The sequence below is a fragment of the Fopius arisanus genome, unplaced genomic scaffold (assembly GCF_000806365.1).
Source record: "Fopius arisanus strain USDA-PBARC FA_bdor unplaced genomic scaffold, ASM80636v1 scaffold00122, whole genome shotgun sequence".
NCBI lineage: Eukaryota > Metazoa > Arthropoda > Insecta > Hymenoptera > Braconidae > Fopius > Fopius arisanus.
Window position 1 is genome coordinate 257,828 of NW_011887861.1, and position 27,785 is coordinate 285,612.

The window sequence follows — 27,785 nt, forward strand, 5'->3', positions numbered from 1 at the left end:
TAAAAAAAAGTTTGAGAATAATCTCTCATGGAATATCACTTCCTAAAAAATGTCGACACAAACGAGGGGAATTGAAAACAAATTTAATTTAATTATAAGAACGTAAAAACATATTGAAAACAATTTGCTGAATTTTTAGCAGATATGCAGCACCTAATGCACACCAAGCGGTGCGTACCATATCTGGTACATATCCGTTATTCGTTTCCGAACATGAGAAACGAAAAATTATAGTGTCTGGTAAAGTCCACAATCAAATTTCAGTACTATATTTTACAATAGATCTTACAACTTCCAACACCACAAGTATTTGACTTTGCTAAAATTACAAAAGAATAAAATCTCTATCATTATTGTGAAATATATTATAGAATGAACTACCCATTTGAGGTACTCCCATAATAAATTAAAGTTTGCGTATATAATCTATAAAATGTTAAAAAGGAAATACTGTGTAAATTGAACGCTAACTGTTCAAAAATGCTTGAAACTAAAAAAAAGAAAGAAAATCTGAAAAGTCCCGAGAAACGATGGACTACTTGGCCCCAGGGAACATACCTCACAAGTGCACTGCTTATAAAAATGGACTTATGTACTAAATTATAGATTGGTAGCATATGATTGAACAAGCACCGATGTTATTTACACGATGTACACTCTAATTAACTGTAATTTGAGAAATCATTTTCAGTGATGCGCGCTAAAAAAATAATTTTTTTCATTAGCCGATACTGAGTACTAATGATCGTTCTTGTGTGATACCAGACGCCAAAACTGAAGAATTGAGCAATTTAAATTTTTGCTTCATTACTTGACAATTCCGAAGAAAATCGTTTTTATACATTTCAAATTTTATCGTTTGATTTATTTTTTATATTCATTTAGAACTACAAACCATAATCCCACCATCAACCATTTACAGTCTTTAACATTCGTGTATGTATGGGTGAAGATTCTTAGTTTCATTGTTGTTTTTATTGATCATCGTACACACTTATGCTGAAAATAATAGTATATCACACTACAAGGGCAGAACGTTGAATTTCCTGCACTGCGCGTCATGCAGCCCGAGGCGAAGCCGAGGCGTCATGATGCGCTGTTCAGGATTTTCAACTATCTGTTCTTGTAGTGTATACTATTGTTCTTCATACCCAGACGAAAGTATGGACTGCTTGCAAGTGTGCATTGAAAGATATATTGATGCTTGCCCCATTTGCGACACGAGCAAAGCCAGTACTGCTGCCCGGGGGCAGGCATCAATCAAATACATTTACAAATGAAGGTAGAGATACACTCTTTTGGAAGACATAATTTAGATTTTGATTAATTTTATTAACGTTATCCGGCGCTTTCTGTTTAAATTGCATCACTTCATTCTATGTTAATACGAGATATTTTTTGGTCTTTTACTTGATTTCTAGATGGATCTAGCCTTCGACTTAACCCTTTGAATTATACAACTAAATTACTCTCCTCAGATTTTGAGAAGGTATTTTCATTTTCTTTTTTATATTTTTATAGATTTCGTACACAAGCATGTATCTGTTAGCAAATTTTTTTGGCAATGGGTCAATTTCTACGAATAATTGCGCTCCTGCTTCGAAATTTCGGTCAATCTCATTTTTGTCTGTTGTTTCAACTTTCATTATTAGTGCATGTTTCTATACTGCGCGGGCATACCTTTCACCCACTCTTTAACCTCTCATTCTCCAAAATATTACTCAATGTTGTGAATTAGGAGCAAGACTTTATTTATAACAAACATTTTCTAAGTAGATTAACAAAATCATTGTTCTCTTGGAAAAAGAGAGAGACCATTTACTTACTTAGCGACTATAAAATCAGGAGAAAAAAATCATTCTTTTTTGCTATTTGACATCGTTTCCTTCGTCAAATGGCATTGTTATTAATTTTTTTAGTTCCATTTTCCTCCATTTTCCACTACTACAATATCGCACAACAAAAAACCATGATATTATAACATTAGGAATAATTCCCTTTAAAAAAAAAACAATTTTTCTTTCGGTTACGTTTGCCAGGTAATCAGCAAAATAACATTTTTGCGACACTTTAAAGAAACTCAAATTGGTGAGAAGGAAAATTTTAGGATTCAATATAGCGGCCACATAGCGATAAATATTTGTTAATTAATATAAAAATAGCGAATTCAAAATTCTAATCACGCCGCGATAATATAAATCAAATTCAAATGAACTCATTGGGTCACAAAGCTTTTCCCCTACAGTCAAGTGATGGGAGGCAGTAGTGGGGATGGTGCGCTCATGACGTTCTCACGCCAACACAGTTTCGTGGGGCAATTAATTAATTAATAACTTTAATTTAATGTCCCAAACTGTAGAAATGTTTGGAATCGATTCCCTAAATCATTCTACATAATTTCCATTACAAAAAACAGAAAAAAATTTTTGCGCTAACTATACGCTGTAAGCTAAAGAAATTAATAACAAATTAATAAAATCGTCCTAAATTCTACAACCTGTGTCCTTAATTTCTCAAATTGATTTCCTAATTGTTCCATAGGTAAATTACTTATTTCCGATTATTGGTTACATATTTGTTATATATACGGCGATTATACCCGAGAGACATGGCGCAAGTCGGAATTTTGAATAATACGCAATCCATAAATGAAAAATCGGGGATTCAGCAAAGATGACAAAGTTTCTTCATGAGCATGAACAATATTGTAGAAAATGTGTTTATTACATCCCATGATCTGAATATAAAGGGAACAATAAAAATCTAACGTCACAAACTTGTTGAATGATATTCGCATAGATTATCTCTGCCTCAGTCAAAATTTATTAGATCCACAAAAATTCTGCAAATGGATTGAGCAGTCGTGATCGTATTTTTAATATAATGAAATCGTATTATTGGAATATTTAGCAATTCTTTGCCTATGCTCCTATTTAGTTCCGGCTAAATGCAAAAAGGTAATTAAATGATCAGTACGATAATAATCAAAAAATTGTTAAATATGAGATGTTTAACCACGGAGCTGTCGTAAATTTCTACTAAAGTATGTGAGTTTTGAAAATCATTCGGATTAAATGTAAAGACTTTATTTACAACAAACATATCAAGTGGATAACTCAAGAACGAAATATTGAATAAATACTGAAACCTACAAATGCCTCTTCTTTCCAGTTCGGGGATCGATCGTCGATCCGAATACTGGAAGAGTAGTAATTGGTTAGTGAGAATTGAAGATAACTGGAATACTAAGCGACAACGAACTTAATTATAGTTGAAACTACAGTTTCTGCTTTTTTTTCGCTTGGTATTTCTAAATTTACCAATTTTATTAGGGCAGACATGTAGCTTGACCAATACAGGCAAATTAGATTTTTTGCATAAAATCTCGGCAGAAAAGACGTACTTTCGACCGAGGTGTGAAGAAAAAATGTAAAATTTACGTTCAAATCTGCCGACAGGGATTCATGTTCTTCCTCGATTTTGTTAAATGTGAAGAGAACTGTCGAATCAAGACATAGTAATGCCGAAGGTAATGGAATAAAATGCAATAAAAGTTTCTGAAGGACATTTCAACACTGTACAATGTTGACATCTTGTGGGATTTTTTTATAATCATTCCTTAATGAAATAATTCGGGATAATTATTTTGGAATATATATTATTGCTACAACGCACCTCGAAGATTCAAGACAAACTATCCAGTAATTGTTTTCTGTGCAACATGTGAGTATCATAATTAATTGTATAAATTATAATTTACTTTTTTAGAATTTTATTTAAATTTTATGTGATAAACCACCATTGCGACTAATTTACAATTGGCTGAACATTGAATATAAGATCTCTTTAGAATTCTGTTATGATTTCACTGAAATTATCATTTTTGAATCATTCCATACAAACGATGACACCATTCGGACTTTTAAACATCTTTTGAATCTTCTATCTATAATTACTCGATTGTTCTAAGTCATAACAGAATACTATTTATTTATACATCTTACTTCATTAGTCTAGAAACAGTTTTACTGATTGGAGTGTGGCTGACGTCCTTTTAGAACTGCTTGGACACATTTTGCCATTGTTGGGGAGGCTCGGGATATTACGTCCGTTCTAAAGAACTGATCAAGAGATTTTTGTTTTATGTCTACTGGATCTTGGAGAAAGGAACCTCCAGTTTTCTGAAAAAAAATTGAATATTATCTCCACGTTATTAAGACCATTTTATTGCATCTTTAGTCAATATTGATGTCTTCTACATACCTTTGATAACTCTAATGCTTGAGTGAAAAAATTAGCTGATTCGATCTCACCATATCGGACTACATGAGGAGCAACCTCTTCAAGTCTCGACCGAACGTCAGCAATAGTATCATAAGGTAATTCAACTCCAGAGAACTGAAAATTTTTCAACGGAAAATTGTTGGGAATATTGAATATGTAACGCTTGACATTTCTTTTTTTCTCGACATTCGTAATTTTGATTGACCTAATTTTTCACCAAGTTAGCAAGCATATTTAACAATAATTTTATCATTCCGTTTCATTATTTTTATTTTTTGTTAAATAATGGAACAACTATTATCATAAATAGCTGGCTTTGTTGTTGAATAATTACCTCAGCAAGAGCTCGGATAATCTTCCAATCGGGTCGGGCCATTCCAGGAGGAGTAATAGCAGCACCCGTTTGTTGTGCACGACCCTCAGTGTTGACGTAACTTCCCGTTTTTTCTGTATAGGCGGCTCCAGCAAAGACTACATCGGCAGCTGTTGCTCCACGATCTCCGTGGCTTCCTGACAAGTGTAATTACAAATCCCCATTTTGATTAATTTTATACTTTCCACTTTGTTTTTATGTCTTTGAAAGAATGATCTGTAGGAAAAAGTTGGTAGAAAAAAGGAACATTTTCTTTAAAGAGAAATATATGAATACGATCATGTAGATGACTATATATATCTCTGACTTAAACTCGACGCATAAATACTTTAGTTAATACGTTTCAGGTCATTTACTGAAAATAACAATTTCGTAATATCGTAGAATAATGACTGCAGTGAACACGAGTTGATTAATTTTTGTTATTGATCATTTATGTCAACCCTCTTACCCTGAGAAACGAATTATTTTCTTAAATTATATCGACGGATATTGACTTTAATAGGTGAGATTTCTTGTTAAAAAATGTTGCATATTGTTACCTAAATCTACTCTTTTCAAGGCACGAATGAAATAATATTTTTGACATTTTTATAGTCACCTATGTAAATAATGAAAGAATGAGGAAATTCTTCTCTTGTAATAGGTGAGTCATCAGCACCAAGGAGGAATAATACTTTTGGCTGGAGACTCTTGACATCTTCTAAACTAGATCCATAGCCAATATCCAAGGCAGCAACTTGAGAAGCATTTGTATGGAGAATATTTAAGACTTTCCAATCAGCTGGAGGCTGCAATAATTATAATTATAATCATTACCATTATTATTATCACTATTATTATTATTATGTATTTATTTATTTATTTGAAAAAGATCACTAAACAGTGCTCGAGAGCTCCCACTTCACCTCGAAGGCCACTTAGTAAGCTAAGCGATTCAAAATAGTCTTAACCGCACTGCAGTAGTACTCCCTCCAACCAGAGGGCAAATTCTACTGCAGCCCAGAATCGTGCTGCCTAAGTAACCGCGGAGACCCAAGGAAGACAGCCTTCTGCATCTGCCCACCCAATATTACCGCATTTCGCCTACAGGCTAAAATGATCTCAAGCGCAGATACAAAAGACTCGCATACCGCCAAGAGAACCAATAATCAGGACAACTAGCCTGACCCTGAACTCTCGATTCAGCTAACGTAGCTCAAACAGACGAGGTTGATATTTGAGCAGCTTGTTCTCTTGTATTTGCTGATATATTGCTCGCAGCCGGGGCCGAGAACTCAATGATACAGATGGTTTTTTCTTCAAAGTTGAAGAGGACAATATCAGGCTTTATCCCAGCGAAAGTTCGAATAGTTGTGAACGAGAAGTTCCAGTAAATTTTACACTTCTCATTCACGACAACAGACTCAATATCTTCTGCAGCGTAAGGCAGCGTCGGTGTTCTGGCTCTCCCATAAGAATGCCATAGATGATAATAAAGCCCTCTTGAAGCCGCATTATGCCGATAGATGCATCAAGGTCTCAGAGCACTGTTCGCAAGCACGACACCTAACATCCCGAACTTGCAACCCCATAACACGACTTCGATAGACCAAGGTGTTAATCACCTGACATGCACAAACCATTTGACTTACTTTCGTAGTGTCTCCAAGGGTCTTTGCCAATTCTTGAGCTACTGACAACATCTTTGCACCATCTTTTCGTCTCAATTGTTCAATCCCCAGGATTATTAATGGTTTCTTCGCTTTTTTTAAAGTTGCAGTGAATGGATGTTGACCACTTTTGAGTTGATCCAGTACATTAGCTGACTGACCTAGATGCTAATGGATAAAAACACAGATTGTAGATTCAATTTATGAAATTATAAAATACCGGAGGCGTAGCATAACTATCGAATTTTTGAAGATTGAGGTTGGAAAACCACTTAAATCATGAAAACATTTCAGCCTAAAATGAACCTCTTCGACCTCTCACATGTTCATGCATTAATGTATCACCATTACAATGAAATAGATTTTTGTCTTGAGTGACGATTTTTTTTAAAAAGAAAATGAGATAACAAAAACAAGGGAATCAATGCACCAATTTTCGAACACGTATCCTTCCACGGATCATCTAAGAGGCCACTTATTAGTCATCTGAAAGGTTTTGACGAGAAAAAAATGGAATCCAATTTGTTACTTCGTGAGAAAGTTTGATTGTCCATTCGAAAATCGCCTAAGTAGGAATCAGGATATATTGGATAATAGGTAAACGCATCTAATGCAATCTAATGTAAGTACATCAACTAGATGCTCACTAATAGCGTTGCAGAATTTCAGGAGATATTAACGTAGGACCATTCAATAAAAAATGACAACAATAACAAAAGCTACTCTTTCAAAAGCTACTCTTTCTATAGGTATTTGCAAAATGCAACTCAATGTTTCAATACCTCATAATCATAAGTGAGATCGACTTTCGGTCCAATAAGTGCAATAGTCTGTTCCCCATGAAGATATCCCTTTCTCAACCTCGTGTTAACCAACGGAGCTTCATACCTTGGATTGGTTCCAATGAGTAAAACAATATCTGCCTCTTCTATATTCTGGATCCTATTATTTGTCAAGTAATTGCTTCTAAAATCAATACCAGATCCTTCCTTAGGAAAATTTTGTTCAGTCGCGAGAGTCTCTCCACCAAGTTTATTAAGGAGATCCTTCATAGCCATCAGCGCTTCCGCATCAGCCAATTTCCCAGCAATTACGGCACTCTTACCAGAAGGAACATCCTGAAGGCCACAAGCTGCAGCCATTAAAGCATCTTCCCACTCGACATTCTCGAGCTTGTTATTGACTCTCATCATAGGAGTGATTAGCCTTTGACGTTTTAGTCCATCATACGAGAATCTTGCTTTATCTGAGATCCATTCTTCATTTACTTCTTCATTAACTCTCGGAAGGATCCTCAACACTTCTCCAGTACGACTGGAAACCACAATGTTACTTCCCACAGCGTCAGAAATATCAATGCTATCGGTTCTACGAGTTTCCCAGGGTCTGGCAACAAATGCGTAAGGCTTGCTTGTCAAAGCTCCCACTGGGCACAAATCGATGATGTTTCCTGATAATTCTGACAAAAATAACTTCTCTACATAAGTTCCCACTTGCATGTCGTTACCACGTCCTGTAGTTCCTAGATCGTCGACCCCCGCCACTTCAGAAGCGAAGCGAATGCACCGCGTGCAATGGATGCAACGAGTCATCGTGGTTTTCACCAAGGGCCCAATATCTTTATCTTCGACCGCCCGCTTACCACTGAAGTCTATGTCTACGAAACGGCTTCGGTCATTTCCAAAAGCCATACTTTGGTCCTGCAGATCGCATTCGCCCCCCTGATCACAGATGGGACAGTCCAGGGGATGATTCACCAGCAGGAACTCCATGACCCCTTCACGAGCTCGTCGCGTGAGATCTGAGTTTGTTTTTACTCGCCAGCCTTTCATCACTGGCATTGCACAGGCTGCCACAGGCTGGGAGAGGAATTTTCGGCAAATAATTAGAAATGTATTAAAATTTAATATCATAGTTTCATAGTAATAGTGTGGAATAAATTTGCAAGTTAGCATCAATTCTCGGAGAAATTGTAATGATGATTGATTTTTGAAAAAGCCAACACACAAATTGCCTACCTTCATCTGTTTTTCGATCTCTACAAGACACATTCTGCAGTTTCCCGCGACAGCCAGCCGTTCATGATAACAAAATCTCGGTATTTCAATTCCAATTGTTGCCGCAGCCTGAAGGACCGTGGTTCCAGGTGGCACCTGCACTGGCTTATCATCGATGAAAAGCTCCACTAAATCCTGACCTGCATGGCACTTATTGGCTGAAGTTTGGATGCCACTTACGCCCAATCTACCGGTCGACAAACCGGCCGCCCGCAGTAGGGGTAGTCGCAACATCTTCTGCAATTCCAAGCCACAATTTATGAGCGACTCTAAATCGATTGTTTACCCATTCAACATTTTATTTATTTATTTTTTGTTATGTAACAAAGGCCAAGATGAAGGAGATGGAGTGAAGGGCTCTATAACCTCAATTTATGTGACACGAAAATAATTGTTGCGAGTCCGGGCATTTGCAACGCTACGAAACCTTTTCACAAAATCATTTAAAGAGGACAAATTTTTAAATGGTAGTGAATGAAAAGAATTATCATGCAATATTTGAGATTTACGTAAATTTAATTTGGAAACATAACTTTTCAGAACACCTCTCTCTTTCAATACAGATGTCGCGACTATTTATCCTATACCTCCTATACTCTTTAATCGCGCTACCCTCCTCAGCTGTACATATACTATGTTTATATATATATATAGCAAAATTGACGTTCACACAGCCATGTATATATTATTACCTGACGAGAAAAACATCGCACAAAATGTATACATAGTTGGAATTTGCCTATGGAAACACTAGCCGACGAATATTGGCTCAAAATATTAAGAAAAATGATTAAGTTCATAATTTAATTCTAACATGGTATAAAAATTCCTCGGTTTAACATTATACATGAAAATATGTTTGCATAAACCTGTGAATTTGTCGAAAAGTGCTCAATTCAATGTGATTAGTTCAGAAAGATCAGAAACAATTGGCTTATCAAATGGAGTACCACATTGATGACTTGCCCGATGAACTTTTGGAGTACATTCTCAATTTGATTCCGCCATACAGATGCTTGAAGGAATGCATGGTTGTCTGTAAACGGTGGTCCTTGGCAGTAAAACGTAATTATTTCGTCTATACATTTTTCACTGAATACTTCATAAGATCTTTATGGCCTCAGATGTGATCTTGAAGAAAAAACTATGACATTCAATATTTGGTATTACAACATTATTTAACATTATTTTAATGAGGAAGTGCTAAGATAAAAACTCAGTGATTCATTTCCAAGTAGAAGTATGGTAATCATTCCATTTTTTTTACCATTTATTGTTATTAAAATTCCGTTAGTTTGTGGGTATTTTCAGAATTTAATTTTCTGTTAAACTTCAGTTGAATCAATCCCACCGTTTTTGAATAATTTCTCGGAAAAGTTTGAAACGATATTTAATCTGATCCGGTTTTTCCTTTAAAATATTGGTCTCCATGGTTTTTCTTTCAATCAAGCTAAATATGCCTGTTTTGCCCAAACTAATAAAGTGTTGAGAACCTCCAATTTTTTGGGTTTTAATTCACACTGTATACTACCACTGCCATTCAAATTTGATATACAAAGTTCTCTTCTTGCACCAAAATATTTCGTATTCAAGTCTTTTTTCTTCACTTTCTAAATAACCGATCTCCATATGTTTCATTCCAAATCTTCATCTCAGTTTTCTATCTCACAGCATCAAAGTATGTACGTCCTTTTCTCAAAATTTTTGACATATTTCTATTTTTCAGCTTTTCATTTAAAAACCTTATGAGTATGCTTCGCATTACTAATTCATGCATTCTCTTAATTTTTAATAATGAATTATGGAAAAACAATAGTTTAAATTACTGAATAAAAAAATATTTAAAGGCTAATTTTTCTCCAAGTTAACCGCGGGCTTAAAGTTAAGTCAAGACCCCCCACCGCTGAAGAAAATCGTCCAATTTGGAAAATGGATAAAAAAGAGACTCGCAGTTCCCGGCATTTTTTATTTTGATAAGAAAAATCATAAATAGTCCTTCCAGTTTTTTTTAGTTTTTCGTAACATGTTTTTTTGTAACACTATTATGGAATCATTAGTTGTGATGGAGAAAAAATCATTAACTACAATCGTACTCTTTGTTTATATTGCAGCCTGAAGTACTTTCAGCACAATGGAAAATAGAAATAAAATTTCAAAGCTTTATCAATGAAAATTTTGGAGAACACTCCATGGTCGATAACATAAACGTTATACTAACTTGGTGGACAACAACTGCTATTTGATCTGATCATTATTTCTCTTTTCTAATAAAGCGTCTATAGGCAGAGTTCTGAAATTTTATTTATGGTTTTGTTGATTTTTTAGAGAGTATTCCAAGTTTAGTTATCACTTTATTGCTGATTTCCCCAATGCATTTAAGAAAATCTGCTGTAATCGTTGACCAACCTAAATGACTCATCTCGTTTTACAGGTGTTATGGAACATAAACAGTCCTATTTTCATAGATCAGTGGCATTCGGCTCCCTGGAATGGAACACCATCATCTCAGAGCCAGGACCTCCAACAGTAATTAGTGAACGTTTCTCTCATTCAGCCTGCACTTATGAAAACTCAATGTACGTGTTTGGCGGATGTACGAAGACATGTACTACGTTTAACGATCTTTGGATGTTGGATTTAGATACTAGAAAATGGGATCGTCCCTTAGCCAGGGGCAATTACCCTTCACCAAAAGCGTGTGCCTCAATGGTGTATTATAATCATACTTTCATTCTCTTTGGGGGATGGTCACATCCTTCAGCCTATCCGCCGTATCAAAGACGTAGATTATTTGATGAACTCCATGTTTATTGTCTGAAAACCAATAGATGGTCAGTAATTGACACATTGGATGGGCCTCCTCCAACGTCTGCTCACTCCGCTTCAATCCATGGAAATCTGATGGTCATATTTGGAGGTATCAGCAATGACTATAATAGCTCGAATGACATTTGGTGTCTCAATGTGGATCATTACTATTGGTATAAGCCAGTTGTATCCGATCTAAAACCCCCATCAAGATATGGGCACTCTCAAATTCATTTAACGGATAAACATATTTTGATTTTTGGAGGTTGCACAGGTCCCAGTGCAGTAATGAACGACGTTTGGTTGTTAACAATGGAGGACCCTATCTGGACTTGGACTCGAGTGAACATGCTAGGAGCAAACTGGGCACCCACCAAAATCTGGTGCCATCAAGTTTGTAAAGTTGGAAATTATGTAGTGGTTTTGAGTGATAATAAAGAGTCAACCAAGCAAGGTGAAGTAGTGCCCAAGGAAGTAAATAGATCTCAGCTGTTACCGCCTCCCAGAAGACGTCAGGCTGTTGAAGAGAAGATAGACAAAGATGAGAATGTCAATGGAAGGCATGGTAAACTGATGGGACGAAGAATACATGTGAGAAGTGCTTCACCTAATGGTTCAATTTATTCTGGCGCTCAACCCCTTGAGTTGAAGTCATTCGCTCCTATTGCTGTGCCTGATATTGAAGAAAAACGTCGTCAAGCCAATCGGGTTAGGCAATTAGAGTCGCTGAGACGAATGCAAGAGAGAATTCAAAATCAGAGGACTCAGCAGAGGCTTGTTAGAAAAAAATCTGACAAGTTGGGAATTTTTGTGCTTGACATTACAAGAATTTTGGATCAGTCTTCTGCGACATGGATTTTTCATAGTCAAAATAAGTGTAGTGGTCCTGAGGGACGGATTTTATATTCGTTAGTCCTTGGAAAGAGCGAATTGATTGTTTTTGGAGGAATTCGAAAGGTTATTACCACGATACAGGGAGAGACTGATGAGGATATTTCTGAAGTATACAACGATGTTCATTTTATTAAGCCACCGCGATATATTTTCTAAGCACTATATCCATTATGAAAACTTTATGTAAATTCGATATCAGGAAATTCTCCATGATGGATGAATAAATTCTCGATTATACATATATTTTTACTTCAATAATGAATTTATTAAAAACACTGGCTTTATATACATTTCAGAGCAAATTCATAGTAAATATTTGTCTTGTAAGCAACCATATCACAACTTTGTTTTTATAGAGTAGGAATTAAATTCTGAAAAAAATCTCAAAAATTTAACGGGATTTCCGAAAAAATAGATGTCATTGATTTGGGTCGAATATACAGTGTACATACTATACACGACATTGTCCAAGTAAAATTACTTAATCTTTTACTATTTTAATCCAAGGTCACTAGATGATACAAGGCTAATTTTGATTTAGGGTAGGCTTGTCAATTGAGTTGACAAGATATATCAGCTATTTTGAACTGACTAACGCCTTCCGCGGGCTAGAATTTAATTTTTATCAATTGGAAATGTTAACTCGAAAATAATTTTCATTCAATATGTTATTCGGCCCGCCTTGAGCTCGTATGTTTATTGCCCTGGGGAGTAAGTCACCGCTCATCGCTTTTCTTTTTACTTATTTATTACTTACTTATTACCTTCTTGGGGCAATAAAAATACTCGATTAATCAGGCATCGTTACATACACTAACATATGCCACACGGTTGTAGAGAGTAGTTTATAGTGAATATTGTCAGAGGAGTAACCTCGGCCGTAACCCCCACTCTCTGAAATCCCCACTTGTGGCCGTGTTCCCCACCAGTCGCGCCGAACAAAACCGAAGTTACTTCTTTGGTAATATTCAGTATAGCAACATATTCGATCAGAATCCGCGCCTGCGCCTTTGACTTCACCTCGCTCGGTAGAACAGAGATTATAGGAGAGATCAGCAGCGCTTATGGTAAAGGTTCAATAGCGAAGTACGTAGCGGCGGCTACGAAACTAAATCAGAAGCCGTATCCAGGAATAGAGCAGGGCACGAGGTCGAGAATGTCGATAACGGTGTGAGAGGTAAAGATAGAGTGGTGAGAATCGGGGAGATCGGGGCAGAGATTATAGGGGAGATTCCTAACGCCAATGGCGAGGCTTCAACCGCGAAATTGTCTGGCCGCCCTAGCCGAACTAATTTTGCGGGTATATTCGGAATATCGACACTCTCGGGCTCGTGCTCTGCTTTATCTATACCCACGCCCTCCGAAAATTACCGACACTCTTGCCCTCGCGACCTGTTTGATTCACAGGTACACCCGCAAAATTAGTTCCGCCAGTTCCGCTAGGAAAGTTCGCGGTTGAAGCTTCGCCATTGGCGTTAGCAATCTCCCCTATAATCTCTGCTTATAATCTCTGGTAAAAGCGCTCTCTGTTGAATAAAAACGCACCCTTATATTGCCAACTTGAAAGGAACTAATATGACAATTGACAACAAAACGTGGAGAACCATTGATTCTTCTCATCTTTTTTAAACAATACGAATTCTCTGTCATCAATTCAATCACTAATGTGACAATGTCATTATTGAATGCTCAGCAGTTTTTGGGAAGCATTTACTCACATTGTCGCGATGTTCACCTTCCATATGTTAATTTATCAAAAACACAGAAGGTAATCAATCAAGGGCATTTGCAATAGGTTAGATTTCATTTATTTACTCTTGTGTTCTATAAAGTTTGGCAAGGAGTTTATTATAATTGTTATGTCGTTATTATTATTGTTGTTAGATTTTCATTATATGCTTGACCAGTGGAACATTACTACTAGGCGGTTTAGCCAAGTATTTAAAGAGAAGAAGACGGCCATCTCATCCCATTCATCGTCGGCCCACAAGAGACCTCAGGCAACGATTATTAAGTTCCAAACCTGCGAATTTTGGTGAGCATATGTTGTAAATGAACTGTAAAATTTTATGAATGGTATATATGAAAACGGATTTCAGACATTGTTTCTCAAGTGTCTTGGGCCAAGAGAAGTGAGGCAAGTACTCGGAGTCATATTAGTGATAGAGCTTCTCTGGTTTCTTCAATTCCTGGAGGACCTGATGGTGATGTGAGGCTCACTCCCCAGCAGTACGGCGTCTTAGGTAAGTTTTTCAATTCACTGACTTTTGGCTAGAGTTTTGAAATTAATTACGGAGCAAGATAGTGAACAGGAAAAAGTGAAATCCAACATTTTTGTCGTCTTCTTTCTCTATTCTAAAAATGACTGGGTCGCTAATAAGCGAATATGTCAAAAGATATGATTTGGAGCTGTAATTTTTATCAAGTTGCATATGTTAAGTTTCATTCTTTTACAATAGTAAAATAAGCCTTTAATTAACTAATACAAGACCGAATGGGCGCTCCGCGGGCGGCATTTGATTCCGTTGTGTTGATGATGACATATCTAATTAATCAATGAGGATTACGGTTACGCGTGAGAAGTTTTACGCATGAAGTTAGCCGAAATCTTACTCTCGACAATTTAATTTTGCTGCATCACTTTTTATAGACAGGATTTTTAAATTTACGATCTGGTTTGTGCGTTAGATTCAATGGCAAAGCTGAACTGATTTCTAACTTTGTAATCTGAAAATATCATAAGTTTTCCTTAATTTAGACTCAAACCAATTCAATAATAATAATCGGAAATTTTCTTATTGTGTTTTGCTGCAATTAAGAGGAATTTCACAATAAATTCCAGCTTTCAAAACTTTTTCTCTTGTTACTATACGACAAAACTAGGCGTCACTAGTCGAACTCAAATAGGAAGAATGGTAAAACTATAATATCCGCCTAATGTGAGTGACAGTTTTGCATATTAGCTTCGTGCACAATTCATGCCGATCATTGATATTTAGAAGAAAATAAGCAATTATCCCATGATTTTTGAACAACGAGATTTTTTAACAGAGTATCGGTGGTATAGGCTGAATTATTTCTCCAGTTATCGACAGTTTTGGCTTAGAATCAGCTGTGAGATATTGCTGAAAATTTTTCAAAGTACCAAGTTCAACGTATTTTACATGAAAATGAAATATGAATTTTTATTTTTTTTTAATGAGAAATTGAAAACTAATGGAGATTAAGTAAAAAAATTATTATTAAATAAAAAACACAACGGCTCAAGCGGATGAGGATCTGTCAGATGAAACAGCTCGATGGATTAGTTTATGACATGCTAAGTGGACTAGTTTGCGACAGGTTCACATTTGACTTGGAAGTGTGTCGTAAATTGGAATTCATAAAAGGAATTAGTCTAATTAGTTCACAAATAAAGTAATGATTTTATTGTTCAGTAATGAGTTCTTGTTTAATTACTTTTGGGACTTGAGGCTTTCGATGTTTCTGCTTTCTCTTTCTTCAAGTCTTGATTTTTCAAGCTCTGTTCTTCCCGTGTAACAAATTTTGGAAAATTCGAACAGCACGTTCAGGATGATATCTCATAAAGACTTCATACCGACGCCTTCCAGGGCGATTGTTGATGAATTTGGTGTCCTCTTTCATTTTCTCACATTTCACTCACATAGGGAACTAATCTCGCCAAGTGATTTTCCCCCTCTGCTCCTAATCCTGAGCCTGAGTCCTGCAAATAGTCGGTTTGAGGACTCCTTTTTTTTATAAGAAAGGGTCATCATCGGGATATTATACTGTTTCGAAAGCGAATTGATTGAACATTTTGATTTCACTTTTTCCAGTACCTCTTACAACTGGAACACTTCGTATAGCTCTCTTCTTCAGCACTTGTACTTTAATAAAATCTAAAATCGAGAAAAAATTTATGTAAAATAAATAAAAAGTTATGATTTTCTTTTTTAACTAAAAGAAAACAATTTTCATGTTTATTAAAAAAAAAAAGATTTCATTGGTACAGACAATACATAAGACAATTAGGTTAGAAAGGTGTCAGAATTAACTGTCACAAATGAATGGATGAATGGACTGGAGTCGTTACGCTATTTCATGAAAATCTCACTCATGGTCCATACTATTCATAAAAAACAATTCTTTTGGAGTGACAACTATTATAAGACATTTTGTTTCTATTAATAAACGGTTAGAAATTAGGGCACTGTCAATAACTAGTCCCATTACAATATATATCGCGAATCTTGCAGAACGAGAAATCATAGCCTTCCATAGGATTTTAACCTGATACAATTATTAAAGATAGATCAAATAATATCGTTCATCTTCATACTAATGAAAAAGCGGTGGCTGTCTAATTTTAAGGACGTACTACGGCCTTTTCCTCCAAAAGATATAACATTTTTGCGTTTGGTCGTTATTTAATGATTCACGAAGTTTGACGGTGCTGTGACAATTTTCCTGCGTGTTTTCTAAACTTAAACAAAAAGTCACAAAATTGTATAGAAAACGTATGAAAATGATCGCGCCATCGTGAAACTTCGTGGGCGATTAAATAATGGCAAAACGCAAAAACCCTATATTTTTTCACGTCGATTTTATTAATAATTTGCCAGAAAAATTTAAAAAACCTAATAAAATAATTTTATCTGAAAGGGTGTCGAACATCTTTAAATCTCAAATTTCACAAATGCCCATTTAAATAGAAGAGCTGATCTGCCGAATATGTACCGCTCGTGGCTTGAAAATGAATCAGGTATTTGTGTTTAGTTACCCTAGATAGTAATGCAGCTTTTGGGAAATACCTTATAATATCCGGGTAGGAAATTATAACTAATTGTGCTCTCCATTTGAATAATAGGTCAGGTTGGGCATTTTCATGATAATTTCAGTTAATTTTGCTTCTGTTCGCCTTCAGCGAACAAATTAGTTTTCTATTATGCCAGTGCCGTAGGCCTCGACAAGTCTTGCAATATATTTAAAATCAAAATTATGATTTTCCAAACTTTCTATTCAAATTATATCCAATGAGACAAAAAAAAACAAAACAGCTAATAAGATGAAACTATAATCACATAACGACTATGTCATCAAAGCCTCGAGCTCTACGCTTGAAAAAGCCGGTATGAAAGAGCTTATTTCTAAAAAAGGTAGATAGTAGTATCTTTCTTCGAAGATGAATTGCGAATTTTCTAAAGAAGGCATAGAGAATACACGTTGAAATATTTGTTAATTTTCCATTAAAACGTTCGAATAAATCCTGCTTCACTCTATAAAATCCCTATCTCTTGCAAAAGCATGTATTTTCAAGCAAGATTGATTGATTTTACCATAATTTTTACTAATGAATTTATTTTGACTCTTTTGCTCTTATATTTTTATTATGCGATTCAATTTATGGAACAAAACCATGCAAAAAAACATTCAATTCAACTAAAGTGTCAGCGGTAAGAATGCTAAAACAGTAGAATACATAATCAATTGAATAGAGTATGAGAAATAAACATAATTGCGAAGATTCAATCCATCTTCAATATTTCACAAGCGCTGATAGTATCTCGGCAAAAAACTTATAGTTAAATTGTTATAAATATTACACATCTTCTTTGTATTCCAATTCCAAAAATATAACATAGCTGCACTCTCCCCCAAATTACAACTACATTCATTTTCCTGAATGTCATTCTCATATTCATTTATTTGCTCGATAAATTCCAAGAAAATATTATCTCGACATACAGTCATATGATTTATCGTGTGGTCCACCAAATTCGTCGATAAATGGTATCAGTGTCTACATGAAATTAGGAGAGTATTGGTGGATTATATCGATCTAATCGCTGTAGCAAACCCCGTTTTTCTTGAATCTTAACTACCGATTTATTCATTCGTATTAAGGGTTACTTCCATCAGAGTTTAATTTAACAAGTGTATGGAACATGAGACCTATAATTTGCCTCGTATTTCTTTAACATTGTACTTGACGTTCAGTTAGACTAGTTGAGAAATATATCGTTCCTTAAAGTGCTATGTAACGTGAGTGTGCTCTTGTCAATTTTTAAACTAAAATGCTTCGAAACTTGACAATAGCTGCCTCATCTCAGAAAGGCAAGCATATTTATTGTAGTAGTTAGTGACGTGTATATTCTGACGTTCATATTTTGCTATGATTATTAGGAAATGATAACATCTTTATTAGCCACATAGAGGTCGCTCAGCTCAGTGAGAGATATCTCACAATAGATTTGAAATATTTTTTTTGGTCATATTATACTTGCTCATTCCTTTCCAACAAAAATGAGAAACAACGCGTCTAAAAGGGAAATACTCGAGGAAACAATATTGAAAGAACTGTGCAAGTAACCTATATAATCTTTTTTAATAAATATTTCATTGGATGAGGAATGTAGTGATATCTTAATCGGAGTGTTTACATGGAATTTCATTTCCTATAATTTCTGATTGATAATAGCTTCACGTAATCCTGTAAAGAGTCACCAGGATTAGTGCTATGGAAATGTAAAGAGAAGGTAACGAACTGGTGGCCGCGCCTAATGCATCCTTATTCTTTAAAGATTGCGGCCCCCCGTCATCGCTCTGCATATTTGAATCATGTCTCGGTGGGATAATGCTATTACCATCTTCACTGCTGTCCATAACGTTGTTGATATCATTTTGTTTATTCGTGGAGGTCGACGAAATGAGTAAGGTGCCAGAAATGGAATTTGTACTTGAACTGGAAAAAGTAGTGGCTCCGCGCGTTGTGGGAGGTTTTACCGTCGTGGGAACAATACTCGAATTGCTGAGAAAATAAATAGGTCCAAATTCTGACCGCAAATCTGTGATTGTTTCCTCCCTACGCATTCCACTGATCTCTCTAGACTTGCTCTCACCGTCTTCATAGTGTGACACCAATTGCCCAGTGTATGGCACCTCATACTCTGTATAATTGGCTTTAACCTTCACATTCACTCCAGTCCCAGGCTCCAAATAAATCTCCAGTCTGTTATTAAGCAATTATTGACCGTTAGAATTGGTGAGAAAAAATTAAAAATTTGATAAATTACCAGTGATGCAGATTCATATTATTCACTCACGAATAGCTATCCATACGCTCGGATCTCTCTTCCATTCCCCATTTAATAGTGGGTAACTTGGTCCTATTAAACAACGTAATAGAAGTGTTGAGTGCCTTAATCATAGCATGGCCTTGTCCCCAGTAACTGGAATATTTGTAGCCATATGCAGATTTCTCAACCAGCTTGGCCCCTTCAGTCCCCGAATTACTAATTGTAGCTTGTCCGATTATTTTCGATTCACTTTTAATTATACGAGTACGCCAGTGATTTAACTTAACGGAAGTTAATTCATAGTAAATTGGCTCTGTTTCGACTAATAACTCCCCAGCGTTTGTAGATCCTTGTTGACCATCCTATGAATGAAAATAAAATTTTAACGTGAATTTGAAAAGGACATTGCACGTTAAATTCAAGCGTGTGGCAGCAAATAGTAACGAATTGACAGCAAAACTGACGCTCTTGACGTAGGCTATTGTTCCTAGTTTCTCGTCGTGATTCAGTGTGCCGATGTAGTGGGTGTAGGTAGGTGTTAGGGTATCCTTGTCAGTCTCGTTCCGGGTAACAGGGTAGCGTGCCACGTACATGGTTTCGGTAACAACAGCACCCGTCGGAATTGGATAAAATTTACTCCAACTGACCCAGCTCAGTCGAGCAGCGTTATCGACATTCTCTAGTAATTCATAATTCTCGACAGCTTGTACAATCCCTAGAACGGTAACGGTGCATTTCTTCTCTCCTTTTAACTGTGCACCAGCCACCCACACACCACTTTGAGCTGCACGACAAACGTACATCTCTCGCTGTTCTGATGGACCCTCATTGTAGTTTTCGTCTAAATTCCATCATTAATGAAAATTATGTGAACATTCATAGTAATTTAGTCATCTATCTCGACATACCTGTTGATTTGGAAATTTGGAATCCACCGATGACAAGGGTATTGTTCTTGGAAGAATCATAATGACTTATCGGTAGCCAGTTTAATATGCTGGACGTCACGGGCAGACGATAAGTTGAGAATATGTGAACACTATTGTCCGATTTTGATTCTGGTATGGCTGCCAACACAGATAATAACGTCAACGAGACATAATTAATCCATGAACACTTCTTCCAATCCATCTGCAATAATCGAAAATTTTACCTTGTTAAATATAATGACTCAGATGTCACTCTGTAACATTTTGACAAAAAAAAACTATTGGGAAGGAAGTACACTCTCAATTCCATTCCATGCAAATCGCACTCAATTATGCAAATTTAAATAAACCTGTCTAAATTATTAGTGATTAGTGCTGTAGAATGGAAAGTTTGATCGGCTGATTTTTTTCTGCTACAGCTGGCAAATGTATCATATTGATTGCCTTGCAAATAAAAATAATAAAGGACGCCGACAGAGATAGTGTAAGTGACCAAGTATGAAATGATTTGATTTCTTAAACATAAACAGCAAAAGAGGAAGATTGATAGAATGTGATTTTATAAAAGAGCTTTTCTCATGCAAAGCTCGCGAAAAAAAAATTGATTATCGCGTCATGTTCTTCAAATGCCACTTTTACGAAACGGAAACCGGACGTGGAATACGAGTTTTATTGTTTCGCCTCACGAATCTGCCCTCGGGCCATTCACGGTATTGCGCTCGTCACCATGTACTGTGGTGCGTTAGCGGTACTATTTTTCTACCAGCGCGTTCACGTGCGCACCCCAAATGATAATAAATTATAATAATTGATGATAAACTCATTCGTGTTATAGTCTTATACTATACAAGTAAAAATAGAGGATTGATGATGTTAAGAAAATCTTGACGGAGTATCTGCTGGTACTGGAACATGAACCATATACAAGTATTTCCGCACTCAAACAATACATTTTCTTCGGTAACTATTGAACTTAATACATAGTCATCTTTGAAATTGTTAATTCCCATGGATTGAATTTCGATGAAATTTGACGATAATTCACTGAAAATATCTTAATTTTGTGCACTACATAAAAAAAATTGAGAGTATAAAATCGTTTCATCCGCATTTCTGTGGTCGATCCTTAAGATAAAAATCGATCATTGAGCAATAATCGAGTATTGAACGAGAAGCGATTAATTGAAGTCGAAAAGAAATGAAAAATCCCTTGTTCTTTTAATGTAGGGGATAAATAAATAATCTAAAAACAAATTGAGGAATGAGGGCTGTGTGGAGGTTTATTGACACATCTCATGAGAAGGCATGAACACAAAAATTAAGTGTTTTTAGCTCGAAAAAACTTTGATAGCTGCTTTAGAATCGGAAGGCTAACTAACTAATTTAGTTCAATAATACTTGACAAATTGGAGCCAACAATTCTCACGATCCTTTCAAGCTTACCGAATATCGATATTGCCAATGGAAGGAAATGAAAATTAGGAACGAAAATATAGACTAGGATAGAACCGCAATGTTTGTGGATACACAATTTGCCAAGGAAGGGAAATATTGTCGTTTAAAGTACCTACGACTGAGTAACATAGTACATATACTGCAGCCAAAAGCCATATCGATTTTCTACTGGGCCCCCAACGGGACTGGAATCGTCCAACGTTGCCATGATAACCCAACGAACCCCACTTGAAAATTATCCTCACACCTAAGACTTTTGCCCAAATCCCAATGCATTCACTTTGGTTGAAAATTTACTACTCCGATGGTCGTTGAACTGTTTTCTCTATATACTTGTCAATGAACGTTTAGGGAAAAGGGCATAGGGTCCTAGTTTAAGTGACTTCAAAATTTGAGTAAAAAATTGTACAATTTGGATGACAAACACTCATTATTTCCGATTTCAATCTCGAATACCCCATTATTTCTATCGAGAAAAAATTAACTCAGGTTAATGAGGAGGTGCTTTAGCACTCTCATCATGACCTTTCGTGATTCAGATTATCTCTAGCATTTTGTGTTGAATTAATAGAAACATTTTTAGACGATTTATTATAATGATTGAATTGTTAATTTATGTTTGGATGAACTGGATGGACTGATTATCTTGACAAATTGAGAACCACGCCGGGAAAAAAATAAATGGTCATTCAGTGGATATTGCTCCAAACATTAGCGTGCTCCGCAGTACAGGTGGAATGAAATAGGGGTCATTAAAATATTCGGATGTGGCAGTCCACTTTTGACGTTCCACATTGAAATTTGTTAACGAACCGTCTTTGGATCCACGTTAGCATTTTAGTTTCAGTAAATATTCAGTAAATCCCATCTAGTCATTGGAAAAATAGCCCCTTAATCTTTCCTTGGGTGATAATTTGAAATGAGGATCGCAGAATGAATCCATATATCGGAATAAATTGATTAATTAAAAAGAAAAAAATCTGATTTAAAATTGGAAATGAAGGTTAAAATGGAATTTTCGCATGTGCAATGAGTTGATTTGACCCGTCTCCTGTAATTGACATTGACTACAATGAGTTAACGAGCCCAGTTCTGAGCATGGGTCACATACTCTAGTGAACTCCGTATAAAGTGTATGTGAGGTGGTCTGATGTCAATGTACATGATTATCAGAGGCGCGTAGATACATACGTAGGCGTTTTACTGTACAGACGAGAAATATGGAATATATACTGTATACTAATATACTAACTAGGATACTCAAATTCTGTGTCACACTCATTAGTCTCATTGGGCTCGATCAATTTATCCTCGTCACGCAATTTCCTTTACTGCGTGGGTCTAGTTACACTTTTTCATCAGTCGGATCGAATGGACTTCCGTTTTTATACTTTTAATATGATAGCCCAAAGCTTTTGAATTTTTGTAACGACTGTGAGTATAATGGAGTGAAATGATACAGAACGTCAAAACATATTCCATTGGTTTTAGTAATTTTTCTCGAAAGAGAATAGGCATGTGCCTCCTCAGGGAATTAATATCAACCAAAAGTATTTGACTACACATGGCTACATACTCGCACGAATCAAATCCAAGGCCAATCCCTAACAGTTACAACGATGGACAGTTTTTACAGTGGTTCCCCTTCATTTTTGATATTTTTCTCTTTTCCTTATTTTTAAGTTTTTAATCAACGTTAGATTCCTTTACTCTTTCGGAACTTTGCGCGCTGACCCGTTTTCTGTTGATGTAATTCAGCTAAAGTTGAATTCCGCAACGCCACTACATTGTCTTTCTTCCTTTCTTCCGGCCGTGATTTTTTCTTGTTTTCAGATCTACGACTTGAATTGAACGAGGGAAATTCGATCCACTAGTTCATATAGTGACAATTTAATTCGACGTGTGTGTCTGGCCTGTCATTTAGTGAACAATCGAAAATGCGAGAAAATGCGAATAATGTTAGATGCGACATTGATAATAGACACAAAGAGAAATGGAAAAATAGGGCGTTTGAAAATTAATTTATGTTCATTTTAAGGTATTGTTAAGGGTGTCCTACATCCATCTATAGACAAAATCAACGTTCTTTCATACTTCCGGCGAAATTACGATAGGATTGACGTAAAAAAAAATATAACGTTTTTAGGTTTTGTCATTATTTAATGAGTCACGAAGTTTCAAGGGGGTGGGAACATATTGCTGCATTTTTTCCAAAACTTTTGAAAGTAATTACAAAACTGTAGAGACAATGAATGGAAATGACCGCACCAACACAAAACTTCGTGAGCCATTAAATAATGACAAAACGCAAAAACGTTATGTTTTTTTATATTAATTTCATCGATAATTTGCCAAAAAATATTTAAAAACGTCAATTTTGGCTATATATGGGTGTGGAACATCCTTAAGGTGCCTATCAGGAACCATACGACTTTTAAACGCCCCAAAACTATTCATTCAAGATCAAGATGGCAATCCTATAAACTAAAAATGATGTGGACACAAAATGCCAAACCAATAATACTATTAGTGTTATTTCGGGTGAATTTCGCTTGTGATGAACACACAATGAAACATCGCCATTAATTTTTTTTCCGCTTTCTTTTCAACCCCTTTAATTTCTTCCAATTGGCTTAATCACTGAGTCTTGAAATTCTTGAGTGTGTAAATGGGCACCCATTTGAGATTGCCTGCATTGCTGCGTCACTGGGAAATTTCGGTTATAGACGTTCTGAATAGATTCCACCGGGAAAATTTCACTTGAACTGCCGTTTTCTGCCGGTTTCATAAGAACAGCCGTATTGATTGATTTATTATTTTCGATGATAATATAGTAGATTTATTATTACAGCAAAATATGGTCATACTCACGATTTAATTGCTTCTATAAAGAGACTCAAATTTAGGCGGAAATATCCATGTAACACTGAACCACTAAATGCAATGTTGGCCTAAATCTTATGAAAAATATAACAGAAAACTCACAGTAGAAGAGACACACAAAACGGTTTTTCGGTAGTGAGCGGCGCAGTATCTAAGATACGACCGCTGAATAAGCCGAGCGAGAAACGACTGACGAGGCAGAAGCCTCTATATAAACTCCTCTCTCTCTCTCCTGCTCTCTCTCCGCCTGTTATGTTGGCGTATTGAAGAGTCCTGCCAGGGTCTTCCCGGATTTGACCGTTATCTTCCCTTTCTTCCTTCAAACCAAAGTTCTTTCCTCTTTTCTTCTATGAAAATCAGGGAGTTCGAGCGCTTAATGCAACTCAATGACGCACCAACACTTATCGAAATTTTACCCCTTTTTTTTATAATCTACTACAAATACTAGAGCAACAATCGGTACGGTATAGCAAATAGAAAAAGGAAAGAATTTATCATTTATTCTCCATGTTTATGATAAGTTATATCCTCTGGTACTGACCACCAAATCAGACGCTTACCACGCGTATTTTACACGTATTTAACGGATATTTTACGTTTCATTTTTGCATGGCGGTTTACCGCGCGACAGGGCCTGCGCATAGGTCCATTCTGTTCTACTACCACACACTTGGTGCAATATTGAACCCCTCTTACGTTGTCCCATTGGATGACACATCCTCCAATACGAACTTTTTATAGGCATTACGTCACTTAGGAGTGTTATTGACGCCTGGCCACCGGAGTCTAGGTGGTAGACTCTGAGGAGCCGAACATATACATGTACATTAGGAGTCCTTTCTTCTCCCAATTTCTTTCTTCTAAAGAAACTCAGTTTTTCATTGTGAAAATTCTTGTGGATTTCATTTGTCACTGGGAACAGTAATAAAAGAGAAATTGGGATGAAATGGGGGGATTAAGCTGGGCAAATACTTGAAATAATATTCTTTCTTTCAATTACCCTATTTCGCAGGCCTCGAGGCACTAGAAAAAGCTCTCTATTGCTGGGAAGATGCGCTAACGGCATTCAGCTGTAACTGCGGGAGTAATGCACTTGCATTACCGTCCAAAGCGGATGCAGCCTTCACCCACGATGTACAACAATTGCTTGACCTTGGTTATCAAATTCAAAGTACGGCTGAGTTGCTGTTCATCGACCAGGTGGATTGGCATTGATCATTCATGATTTTTTACTATTTTGTTTTTTCTAATGTTGGAAATGATAAGTGGAAGAATAGAATATATAGGTCTACCCTTGGGTTTATTGAGATTTCTTTGAAATTGTGAGAGGATAAATGCTTGTTGTTTTGCTTTGTAGCACTCAGTATTATTTTGCAATGATAGTGACGAAAGTGATACAAGTCACAAGTGCGCCTCAACAGCACGATCTGGAGAAAAGGATAAAGAAAAAGTGGATGCTGCATCGTCTCCTGAATCTTTTGCATCAGCCAAAGATGGGGTAATGGTTTTTTTAAATATTAAGTTAATACAGTATCTTTTTGAAGTAAAAGTGCATGAAGTAGGGGGGTATCGACTAGTGGTGTGATCCTTTTCGCGAAAGACGCTTATCTCCTTTATGCACTTGTAACGGACACAAATTTGACAAAACATACATGAAAACGGTTTCAAATTGAAAGTGTTTTTTTTTTTTTGAGAATAGGAATCTCACATTAAACCCTCCACTTTTCTCAGAAATCCATTCGTCTTTGTCCTCCTTTGCCTTCAAACCGACGTTACTTTGGTAGCGGTTTTCGAATACCTACACAAGATAAATGTACCAATAATCTTTTACAATGATCAATTATATGCAGCCTAAGTGGCCGTTGTGAACATTGTGAGACAAACTATACATGTCAATAATATAGCCAAAGGAAGACGAGTCGTAGACCGATGTTTTCAGTCAGACAGAGCAATTATTAGGAGAAATATGGCATATGAGTGAGCAGAATCCTCACGACTGGCTTTCGGTCTGTGACACTATGAAGGCCGCAACACACACAATTCCGTAAGGCTTATAGGCGTAAGCATAGGCGAATAGGCCAATCAGAATATGTCTAACGTCGATTGCCCTATCCGCTTACGCTTATGCATTGCCGGGTTGTGAAATTGTGTAGGTAATGGCCTTGACATTGCTGAGACCTCTCAAAGGGGCATTCTCCGAAAAAACCGATAACTTCTCGAAATATTGACTAATAAATAAAGTTAAAAATAAAGTTTTTTTGCGTTTGAAATTTCAATTTTTAACAATATTTTTGAAGCAGAAATTATACGATTTTGCCCGGTCGGATACTTTCTTTTTTTTGAAAAAGCATGGGGATCATTTTTGGATCAACGTTACATTTCGCTCTTTCTTGCTCACCTAGGGAGGAAAAGTAGACGAGTCCTTCCCACGTGCAAAATTACCACCCGAGCCGAAGGCGAGGGCGGTATGCACGTGGGAAATGCTTGTCTGATTAACCTCCCGAGGGTTGCATACGATTTTTCTGCCGAAATGCGGCGAAAGTGACGTTTATGCCATCGGTGCCCGTAATCACGCGATTTTAACCTCGCTTCGCTCGGTTAAATCGCGGATTCCGGGCGCAATGACATAAAATTTTGTATGAAACGCGTGCGTAATATATTTTTCGACTCGTGGGATTGTAAAACTCGCCTTCGGCTCGTGTTACAAACCTCCCACGAGTAAAAAAATATATTACGCACGTGTTGCATAATATACTATTCTAACCGAACGAAGTGAGGTTAGAATGCTCACTTTCGGCGCATGTAGGCAGAAAAATCAAGTATCGATGTTCCAGAATAGAAGAAAATACGACGAAACTATTAAAACTGAAATAAAATCTAAAAGGAATTGGTTCCCCATGATGAAAAAAATATCAAAAGTTATTGAAAAGATCAAACTTGTTTCGAGAATTTCTTCAAAACAAAAGAAAGTGTCCTTCCCGGCGAAATCGTGTAATTTCTGCTTAAGAATTGAAAATCGAATCCTTGAAAAAACATCCCCGGAAAAAATATCCCGGAAAAAAAATCCCGGAAAAAATATCCTCGGAAAAAATAGCCCCGGAAAAAATATCCCCGGAAAAATTATCCCCAAGAAAAATTCTAATATTTAAATCCTAATAATAAATATTTCAAAACCCTAATTTTAATAATTTAATTAATAAAAATTAGTTAATATAAAGGATAGAAGGGAAGCGGGTGAATCACAAAATGAAATACATAAAAGGGTTAAGGGTTCGATTCCCCATGAAATTAAATCATGTTTTTTTTCCTCAAATTTTCATTTAATGTGCTATGTGAGGAGTGGGAGGGGGCTTCCCTCCAGACCCCCCCCCCCC

The 27,785-nt window shown here is 36.3% G+C and overlaps 4 protein-coding genes across 11 annotated transcripts in view; 2 read left to right on the forward strand and 2 right to left on the reverse strand.

Moving 5' to 3' along the window:
- Positions 1 to 3,755: 3,755 nt before the first annotated feature.
- Positions 3,756 to 8,972, reverse strand: ND-75 (NADH dehydrogenase (ubiquinone) 75 kDa subunit). 2 transcript variants are annotated; one of them, XM_011313460.1, is made up of 8 exons: positions 8,899 to 8,972; positions 8,328 to 8,603; positions 7,092 to 8,168; positions 6,292 to 6,477; positions 5,259 to 5,448; positions 4,619 to 4,794; positions 4,264 to 4,398; positions 3,756 to 4,181 (listed from the first exon to the last, which is right to left on the reverse strand). In XM_011313460.1, the coding sequence occupies exons 2-8, from the start codon at positions 8,598 to 8,600 to the stop codon at positions 4,026 to 4,028; spliced, it is 2,193 nt and encodes a 730-aa protein (XP_011311762.1). In that variant the 5' UTR covers positions 8,601 to 8,603; positions 8,899 to 8,972; the 3' UTR covers positions 3,756 to 4,025. The 2 variants fall into 2 exon arrangements, with proteins under 2 accessions (XP_011311762.1, XP_011311763.1); XM_011313461.1 differs by lacking the exon at positions 8,899 to 8,972 and adding an exon at positions 8,733 to 8,869.
- Positions 8,973 to 9,027: 55 nt separating this feature from the next.
- On the forward strand, positions 9,028 to 12,896 carry LOC105271740 (F-box protein 42). Its single transcript, XM_011313462.1, has 2 exons — positions 9,028 to 9,431; positions 10,798 to 12,896. The coding sequence occupies exons 1-2, from the start codon at positions 9,308 to 9,310 to the stop codon at positions 12,222 to 12,224; spliced, it is 1,551 nt and encodes a 516-aa protein (XP_011311764.1). The 5' UTR covers positions 9,028 to 9,307; the 3' UTR covers positions 12,225 to 12,896.
- Positions 12,897 to 13,624: 728 nt separating this feature from the next.
- Positions 13,625 to 27,785, forward strand: part of Miga (mitoguardin) — a 17,711-nt gene continuing 3,550 nt past the window's right edge. Inside the window, exons 1-5 of the mRNA XM_011313465.1 lie at positions 13,625 to 13,836; positions 13,953 to 14,103; positions 14,168 to 14,311; positions 25,424 to 25,611; positions 25,769 to 25,909. Of these exons, the coding sequence (XP_011311767.1) occupies positions 13,741 to 13,836; positions 13,953 to 14,103; positions 14,168 to 14,311; positions 25,424 to 25,611; positions 25,769 to 25,909 (720 nt within the window). The 5' untranslated portion in view covers positions 13,625 to 13,740. The remainder of the gene's footprint in view (positions 13,837 to 13,952; positions 14,104 to 14,167; positions 14,312 to 25,423; positions 25,612 to 25,768; positions 25,910 to 27,785) is intronic.
- On the reverse strand, positions 15,474 to 25,040 carry uzip (unzipped). Of its 7 annotated transcripts, none has more exons than XR_892678.1 (7): positions 24,953 to 25,040; positions 20,053 to 20,275; positions 19,609 to 19,985; positions 19,172 to 19,506; positions 16,124 to 19,077; positions 15,908 to 15,967; positions 15,474 to 15,792 (listed from the first exon to the last, which is right to left on the reverse strand). XR_892678.1 is itself a non-coding variant. In XM_011313464.1 (5 exons), exons 2-5 carry the CDS (start codon positions 20,273 to 20,275, stop codon positions 18,549 to 18,551), a joined length of 1,464 nt encoding a protein of 487 aa, XP_011311766.1. In that variant the 5' UTR covers positions 24,400 to 24,932; the 3' UTR covers positions 16,013 to 18,548. The 7 variants fall into 7 exon arrangements, 1 of the variants encoding a protein (XP_011311766.1); XR_892680.1 differs by lacking the exon at positions 24,953 to 25,040 and adding an exon at positions 24,400 to 24,932 and having other exon boundaries at positions 16,880 to 19,077; XR_892679.1 differs by lacking the exon at positions 24,953 to 25,040 and adding an exon at positions 24,400 to 24,932 and having other exon boundaries at positions 16,408 to 19,077.